Below are 8,600 nucleotides of genomic sequence, written 5' to 3'. Positions count from 1 at the left end.
AAAAAAAAAAAAAAAAAAAAAAAAAAAAAAAAGAGAAGCGAGCTTCTCTGTGTGACCGGCAGCTTGGGATTGGCGGAGGGAAACGGGCCAGGCCCTGTGAGGAGTGAAGGTGAGACGCTGAGGGAGGACTCAGGAGGTCCCCACCCCAGATAGAGGACCCAAATAATCCCACACCACTCCTGCTGCCAGCCTTGGGCCACCTGTGGCCGAACTTCTGAGTCTGGGAAGCCCACCACCCCACTGCCTCTGAAGTTGCAGGGGACTCTGGATTCAGAGCTTGGGGTGATCAGTGTAAGACTGGTGAGGGCAGTCTCTGCCAGGCATCAATCTCAGGACCATAAAGGAGGTGAGCGTACCCCACTCCTATTCCCATCCCCCACCCCCATTCCCATCCCCCACCCCATTTCCATTCCCATTTGCACTCCCAAACCCGTTCAGACTCCCATCCCCCACCAGCACCGGTATATTCCCCAACCCCCCACCACTTTCATACCGCCATCTCCCGCACAAAAATTCCCGCCCCCTCCACCAACGTCACCCCTCCCTCCCCCATCCACCTTGAATCGGGTTCCGCTTCCCCTTTCAACACAAGGAAGTCCCAGGTGCCCGGATGTGATGCAAGTGACTTGTGCATTGCGGGTTAGAGAGAAGCTTCTCTGACCGGCACCTTGGGACTGGTGGAGGGAAGCGGGACAGGCCCTGTGAGGAGTCAAGGTGAGAGGCTGAGGGAGGACTCAGGACGCCCCCACCCCAGATAGGGGACCCCAAATAATCCCGGACCACACCTGCTGCCAGCCCTGGGCCACCCGTGGGCGGACTTCTGAGTCTGGGGCACCCACCACCCCACTACCTCTGAAGTCGCTGGGGACTCTGGAGTCACAGCTTGGGGTGATCAGTGCAAGACTGGTGAGGGCAGTCTCTGCCAGGCATCAACCTCAGGACCGTAAGAGAGGGCTGAGCTTACCGCACCCCTATTCCTATCCCCTACCCCCTTCCCATCCCCACCCCGTTCCCATTCCCATTCCCACTCCCAAACCCATGCACACTCCCATCCCTCTGCAGCATCCCTATCCATCCTCCCCAATCCACCACCATCCTCCTACCGCCGTCTTCCACCCCAAAATACCTGCCCCCTCCACCATCCTCATCTGTCCCACTGCCATCCACGCTGAATCGCGTTCTGCTTCCGCTTTCAACCCCAGGACGCCCCAGGTGCCCAGATATGAGCTAATGACTTGCGCATTGGGGGTTAGAGAGAAGCAAGCTTCTGTGTCTGACCCGGAGCTTGGGATTGGCAGAGGGAAGCGGGGCAGGCCCTTTGAGGAGTGAAGGTGAGATGCTGAGGGAGGACTTAGGAGGCCCCCACCACAGATAAACGACCCCAAATAATCGTGCACCATTCTTGCTGCCAGCCCTGGGCCACCGGTGGACAGACTTCTGAGTCTGGGTCCCCCACCACTCCACTGCCTCTGAAGTCACAGGGGACTCTCGAGTCAGAGCTTGGGGGGATCAGTCCAAGACTGGTGAGGGCAGGCTCTGCCAGGCGTCAGTCTCAGGACTGTAAGAGAGGGCTGAGGGTCCCCCACTCCCATCCCCCACCCCGTTCCCATTTTCATCCACACTCCCAACCCCATCTACACCCCCATTCCCCACCAGTACCCCTATCCTCCCCAAACTCCCACTGCCCTGATATCCCCACCCCAAAACCTCTACCCCCATCCAGGCTGAATCACCGCTCTCATATCCCCACCCCAAAACCTCTACCCCCATCCAGGCTGAATCGGGTTCCACTTCCACTTTCAACACAGGGAAGCCCCAGGTGCCCGGATGTGATGCCAGTGACTTGTGCATTGGGGGTTAGAGAGAAGCTAGCTTCTTGGTCTGACCGGCAGCTTGGGCTTGGCAGAGGGAAGCCGGCCCAGGCTCTGTGAGGTGGCAGGGTGAGAAGCTGAGGGAGGACTCGGGAGACCCTCCCCACTGCAGATCGATGACCTCAAATAATCTAGCACCACTCCTACTTTCAGCCCTGGGTCACTCGTGGATGGACATCTGAGTCTGGGGCTCACCACCCCACTGCCGCTTAAGCTGCAGGGGACTGTTCAGTCAGAGCTTGGTGTAATCAGTGCAAGACTGGTGGGGGCAGGCTCTGCTAGCCTTCAACGTCAGGACCCTAGGAGAGAGTGGAGCATCCCCCCACCCCATTCCTATCCCCTGCCCTGTTCCCATTCCCATCCGCGCCCCCCACCCCCTCTGTGCCCCCCCCCCCCCCCTGTGCCCCTATGCTCCCCAACACCCCCCACCAGCCTCATGCCCCCCTACCTTCATCCCCATCCGTGCAGAATCTGGTTACACCCCTGATTTCAATCCAGGCAAGCCCTGGGTGGCCGGATGTGATGCCACTGACTTGTGCATGAGGGATTAGAGGGAAGCGAGGTTCTGGTTCTGAAGGGCGGCTTGAGATTGTCAGAGGGAAGGGGGCCCAGGCTTTGTGAGCAGGCAGTCAGACTCTGAGGGAGGATTCAGGACACCCATATCCCTGATAGAGGGTCCCAGCCCTGGACCACTCCGTGGAGGCTGACTTCTCAGGCTGGGCCGCCGCCTCCAGCTTCCCACCCCACCACCACCTGTCCCCACACCCCGTCCCCACAGGAGACTCTGGAGTCAGAGCGTGGTGTGACCATGGAAGGGATGCTTAGGAAAGGGCACCGTCTGGGCTCTGCCAGGCATCAAGGTCAGGAATCTTAGGGAGGGCTGAGGGCCACCAAGAGTCCACTGCAATCCCCACTCCCATGACCCAACCCCCCCCCCCTTTCCCCTCCCCCCCCCTCCCCCCCCCCTATACCCCCACCCCGATCTCCCTCCGCCCTGCCTTTCCACCCACACCCCTCCCACCGGAACCCCCACCCCAACCCCCACCCTGGCAGAATACAGTTCAGCCCCTGCTGTCAATCCAGGAAAGTCCCTGGTACCTGAATGTGACGCCACTGACTTGCTCATTGGGAGTTAGAAGCGAGGTTCTCCTTAGGGGGGAGCTTGACATCAGCAGGGAGAAGTGAGCCCAGGCTCTGAGGAGGCAAGGTGAGAGGCTGAGAGAGGTCTCAGAAGGCTCCCCCGCCCAAATAGAGGGCCCCAAGTAATCCAGCACCACCCCTACTGCCAGCCCTGGACCACCCAGGAAGCTGACTTCTCAGGCTGGGCTGCTCCCCAGTGTCGCAACCCGTTTGTTTAAGCCACAGGGGACTCTGGAGTCAGAGGTTGGTGTGATCAGGGCAGGGCTGGTTAGGAGAGGGCATGGCCCAGGATCTGCCAGGAATCAAAGTCAGAAACCTGAGAGGGAACTGAGGTCCCCCAAGATCCCACTCTAACCCCCATTCCCACAAATCCGCTACCACTTTGCTGCCCCATTTCCCATTCCTTGCCCTCCAACCTCACCAGGCAGAATCCAGTTCCCCTTCTGCTGTCAATCCAGGGAAACCCCAGACTTGACGCTGGGACGTTTTGGGGGTCAGAGAGAATCGAGGGCAAGGTCCTGAGGGGATAATTGAGATTGGCTGAGGGGAGCAGGCCCAAGCTCTGTGACGAGGCAAGGTGAGACTCTGATGAAGGACTGAGGAGGCCCCCACTCCAGATAGAGGACCCCAAACAACCCAGCTCAGCCCCTGCTGCCAGCCCTGGACCACCCGGGGGAAGACTCAGGCTATGCCGTCCCAGCTCCCACTGCCACTAAAGCCACAGGGGACTCGAGTCAGAGCTTGGTGTGTCCAAGGCAGGGCCCAGGCTCTGCCTGGCATCAGGATCAAGACCCTGAGAGGGAACTGAGGGCCCTACATTCCCACCCCTTCTGCATTCCAACATTCCCCCACCATCCAGATCCTCAACCCCATCCCCAATTCCGTTTTGCAGAATCCATTTTTTCTCCTGCAGTCAACCCATGGAAGACTTGGGAATGGTCAGGCACTCGGATCTTGACATCCACATCCAGGGCTGAAGGAGGGAAGGGGCTTGGTATCATGAGCAGAGCCTCAGGGTAGCAGAGGGAGGACCCTGGCACTCCTGGGAGATGAGGAAGGCCTCAGGAGACCCAGCACCCCAAGGCAGGGAGCCCACCCCACCCCGTCTGAGAATGAGGTGCCTCCTCTTTTAGCCTGCGGAATCCAAGGGATGGTGACTCAGGTCAGCAGAGGGGTGGGTTCCAGCCCTCCCAGGATCAAGGAAAGGAAGACGAGGGAGGACTCAGGGGGCCTTGCATTCCAGATCAGTGGAGACCTGGGCCCTGGGAGGTCCTGAACAAGGTAGCCACATGTAGCTCATGTTTCCTGCACCTTTGAGGTCACAGAGAGGAGAGGGCTATGGTCTGAGGATACCTGTGGCTCAGAAAGACGGGACCCCACAGAGTCTGGCTGTCCCCTGTCCTTAGCTCAGGGGGGACCAGAGCAGGGATGGCCTTATGTGCCAATCTTACTTGTACCATAGGCAGGAAGTTGGAGAACCTTCAGGGAGATGAGGTCTTGGGGTAAAGGGGCAATGTCTGCTCATCTCAGGGGGTTGGGGGTTGAGGAAGGGCAGGCCCCGTTGGGAGCAAACATGAGTGACCCACAGGAGGCCATCAGAACCCTCACCCCAGGACCAAAGGGGTCAGCTGTGGACACCCCACACAGGGGTGACAGGATGTGCCTCCTCATTTCGGATTCCAGATCTCAGTGAGGTTAGGACCTTGTTCTCAGAGGGTTACTCAGGTCAACACAGGGACCCCCATCTGGTCGACAGACACAGTGGTCTCAGGATCTGCCAAGAGTCCTGGTGAGGAATGTGAGGGAAGATTGATGATACCACAGGGCCAGAACGCAGACGATGACCCCACAGACATCAGCCTTCCTCCTGTTGTCGCCCCAGAGAGCATGGGCTTGCTGTCTGCTGAGGTCCCTCTCTTGTCCTGGGATCACTGATGTCACGGAGGGGGAGGCCTTGGTCTGAGGGGGCTGCACCCAGGTCAGTAGAGGGAGGGTCCCAGGCTCTGCCAGGAGTTGAGGTGAGGACCAAGCAGGCTCCTCACCCAGGACACATGGGTTCCAATGAATTTCGACGTCTCTTGCTGTCGTTCTTCAGAGGACCTAGGCACATGTGGCCAGATGTGGGGCCCCTCATGTCCTGTTTCCTCTCAGGCATGTGAGCTCTTGATCTGAATTTTTCAGGCCAGCAAAAGGGTGGGATCCAGGCCCTGCCTGGAGAAATGTGAGGGCCCTGAGTGACCACAGAGTGGACCATGCACTCTATGAGAGTGGGGACCTCACAGAGTCCAGCCTGCCCTCTTGATAGCACTGAGGGACTGGGACTGTGCTTATAGTCTGCACCCTAGGGGCCCATGGATTCATCTTCTAGGAGCTCCAGGAACAAGGCAATGAGGGCTTGGTCTGAGACTTGTGTCCTCAAGTCACAGAGCAGAGGATGCACAGGCTGTGCCAGCAGTGAATGTTTGCTCTGAATGCACACCACGGGCCCCACCTGCCACAGGACACGTGGAACTCCAGAGAGTCTGGCCTCACCTCCCTGTTAGTCCTGCAGAATCGACCTCTGCTGGCCGGCTATACCCTGAGGTGCTCTCTCACTTCCTCCTTTAGGTTCTCAGGGGATAGGCCAATCCGGAGGACAGGATTCCCTGGAGGCCACAGAGGAGCACCAAGGAGAAGATCTGTAAGTAGGCCTTTGTTAGAGCCTCCAAGATTCGGTTCTCAGCTGAGGCCTCTCACATGCTCCCTCTCTCCCCAGGCCTGTGGGTCCTCATTGCCCAGCTTTTGCCTGCACTCCCGCCTGCTGCCCTGACCAGAATCATCATGTCTCTTGAGCAGAAGAGTCAACACTGCAAGCCTGAGGAAGGCGTTGAGGCCCAAGAAGAGGCCCTGGGCCTGGTGGGTGCGCAGGCTCCTGCTGCTGAGGAGCAGGAGGCTGCTGCCTCCTCCTCCTCTCCTCTGGTCCCTGGCACCCTGGAGGAAGTGCCTGCTTCTGGGTCAACAGGTCCTCCCCAGAGTCTTCAGGGAGCCTCTGCCTTACCCACTACCGTCAACTTCACTTGCTGGAGGCAACCCAATGAGGGTTCCAGCAGCCAAGAAGAGGAGGGGCCAAGCACCTCGCCTGATCCAGAGTCCTTGTTCCGAGAAGCACTCAGTAAGAAGGTGGATGAGTTGGCTTATTTTCTGCTTCTCAAGTATCGAGCCAAGGAGCTGGTCACAAAGGCAGAAATGCTGGAGAGAGTCATCAAAAATTACAAGCACTGCTTTCCTGTGATCTTTGGCAAAGCCTCCGAGTCCCTGAAGATGATCTTCGGCATTGACGTGAAGGAAGTGGACTCCGCCAGTAACACCTACACCCTTGTCACCTGCCTGGGCCTCTCCTACGATGGCCTGCTGGGTGGTAATCGTATCTTTCCCAAGACAGGCCTCCTGATAATCATCCTGGGCACTATCGCAATGGAGGGCGACTCTGCGTCTGAGGAGGAAATCTGGGAGGAGCTGAGTGTGATGGATGTGTATGATGGGAGGGAGCACAGTGTCTATGGGGAGCCCAGGAAACTGCTCACCCAAGAGTGGGTGCAGGAGAGCTACCTGGAGTACCGGAAGGTACCCGGCAGTGATCCTGCACGCTACGAGTTCCTTTGGGGTCCAAGGGCCCTCGCTGAAACCAGCTATGTGAAAGTCCTGGAGCATGTGGTCAGGGTCAATGCAAGAGTTCGCATTTCCTACCCAACCCTGCGTGAAGCAGCTTTAAGAGAGGAGGAAGAGGGAGTCTGAGCAGGAGTTGCAGCCAGGGCCGGGGGGGTGGGGTGGGGTGGGGGCTGGGCTGGGCCAGTCATCTGACGGCCCTGTGCAGCAGCTTCCCCTGCATTCTGTAGCATGAGGCCCATTCTTCACTGTTTGAAGAGAGTAGTCAGCATTCTTAGTAGTGGGTTTGTTTTATTGGGTTACTTGGAGATTTATCTCTGTTTCCTTTTAGAATTGTTCAAATGTTCCTTTTAATGGATGGTTGAATGAACTTCAGCATCCAAGTTTATGAGTCGTAGTCACATATATTGCTGTTTATATAGTTTAGGTGTAAGTGTCTTGTTTTGTATTCAGATTGGGAAATCATTCTATTTTGTGAATTGGGACATAATAACAGAAGCGGAGTATTTAGAAATGTGAATTCATCGTAAGATATGTGAGATAAAGAAATTAAAAGATACTTAATTCCTGCCTTATACATACTCAGTCTACTCTGTAAAATTTAAAAAATATATATGCATACTTGGATTTCCTTGGCTTCTTCGTGAATGTAAGAAAAATCTGAATAAATAATTCTTTCTGTTCACTGGCTCATTTTTTCTCTATGCACTGAGCATCTGCTCTGTGGAAGACCCAGGATTAGTAGTGGAGATACTAGGGTAAGCCAGACACACACTTACCCGTAGGGTATTAGAGTCTAGGAGCTGCAGTCATATAATTACAGTGGCAAGATGTCCTCTAAGATGTAGAGGAAAAAGAGGAGTGTGGGTATGGGGCTCCAGGTGAGAGTGGTCGAGTGTAAATTCCCTGTGTGGGGCCTTTTGGGCTTTGGGAAACTGCATTTTCTTCTGAGGGATCTGATTGTAATGAAGCCTGGTGGGTCAAGGGCCAGATCCACAGAGAGAGGGAAAAGCCCAGATTGGAAAAGTGCTCTGAGCAGTTCCTTTTTGACAGTGGATGGACAGAGAAACCTCTACCTGGGGCAGGAATGGAAGGTGTCTTGTGAACACAGTGCATGAGCTAGGTGATGGACACCCATTATTTGCAAGGGTTTCCTGTGAGATAAGCTTGTGTCTCCCCAAAAGGGAGACCCAGAAGCTACTGGCCAGGTGCTTTTCTACATGGCTGGGAGAACCAGAACTGACTATTAAAAAGGCATTCTAACTAGGTTATCTCAAGTGCAATTTGACCAATTGTAAGCACGGGACTAGATTTTGGGTGGTAACAATGAAAATAGTGGATTGGATGGAAAAGCAGCTGGGAGCGAGGGAAGGAGTTGGTCTTTGACTCAAATTCTAGGAGCTTTGAGCTGCATCTGGCTGGGGAAATCTCTCACACACCCAAATTTTGAGGCACATTCTCTTAAGTGGTAATTCTTACTGAATTTTATGGATGAAACGTCCTTATTTGGCTAATGATTCCATGCCCTATTGAGTTGGATATTCTCTGATCAGTCCTGAAGAACAATGACAACAAAGTCCCAGAATGCTAGGGTCTGAGGTCAAATAATATCAGAAATAACAGCCATCTGCCATTACTTAAACTTCTAATTTAATTCCAGGCCCTGAGCCAGGTGCTTCACCTACATTGCACACACTCCAATAATCCTGCTAGACAGGACTTACCACATCTGCTTAAAGAGAAGAATTCAAGGCTCACAGGGCTTGTGAATTGGGACATAATAACAGAGTATTTCCTGGGTATCCCCAGGATCATGTGGCTAGTAAGGAACAGGGCTGGAACCAGACCCCTGCTCTGAATTTCTTTAGAGCCCATGCTGTCCCCATTCCCCCCAGCCTGAGGGTGACCTCCTGGCTGGTATTCATTTCTCTTCTCAGCACTGCA

The 8,600-nt window shown here is 55.4% G+C and overlaps 1 protein-coding gene across 7 annotated transcripts in view; it reads left to right on the top strand.

The window, feature by feature from the left end:
- The window catches only part of LOC113222900 (melanoma-associated antigen 4), an 8,370-nt gene extending 1,031 nt beyond the window's left edge, over positions 1-7,339 (top strand). Inside the window, exons 1-3 of one of the 7 annotated variants that reach the window (XM_026452475.1) lie at positions 35-109; positions 5,619-5,691; positions 5,767-7,339. In XM_026452475.1, coding sequence (XP_026308260.1) covers positions 5,832-6,785 — 954 coding nt within the window. In that variant the 5' untranslated portion in view covers positions 35-109; positions 5,619-5,691; positions 5,767-5,831 and the 3' untranslated portion in view covers positions 6,786-7,339. Of the gene's footprint in view, positions 1-34; positions 110-649; positions 715-1,774; positions 1,941-5,618 lie in introns of those variants that run through there. The other 6 variants (XM_026452476.1, XM_026452473.1, XM_026452474.1 and 3 more) reach the window with 6 other exon arrangements.
- Positions 7,340-8,600: the final 1,261 nt, after the last annotated feature.

Source organism: Piliocolobus tephrosceles, unplaced genomic scaffold, assembly GCF_002776525.5.
Source record: "Piliocolobus tephrosceles isolate RC106 unplaced genomic scaffold, ASM277652v3 unscaffolded_36248, whole genome shotgun sequence".
In the NCBI taxonomy this organism is placed as follows: domain Eukaryota; kingdom Metazoa; phylum Chordata; class Mammalia; order Primates; family Cercopithecidae; genus Piliocolobus; species Piliocolobus tephrosceles.
Note: the sequence above shows the minus strand (reverse complement) of the source record. Positions and strands in the feature narration are given on the sequence as shown.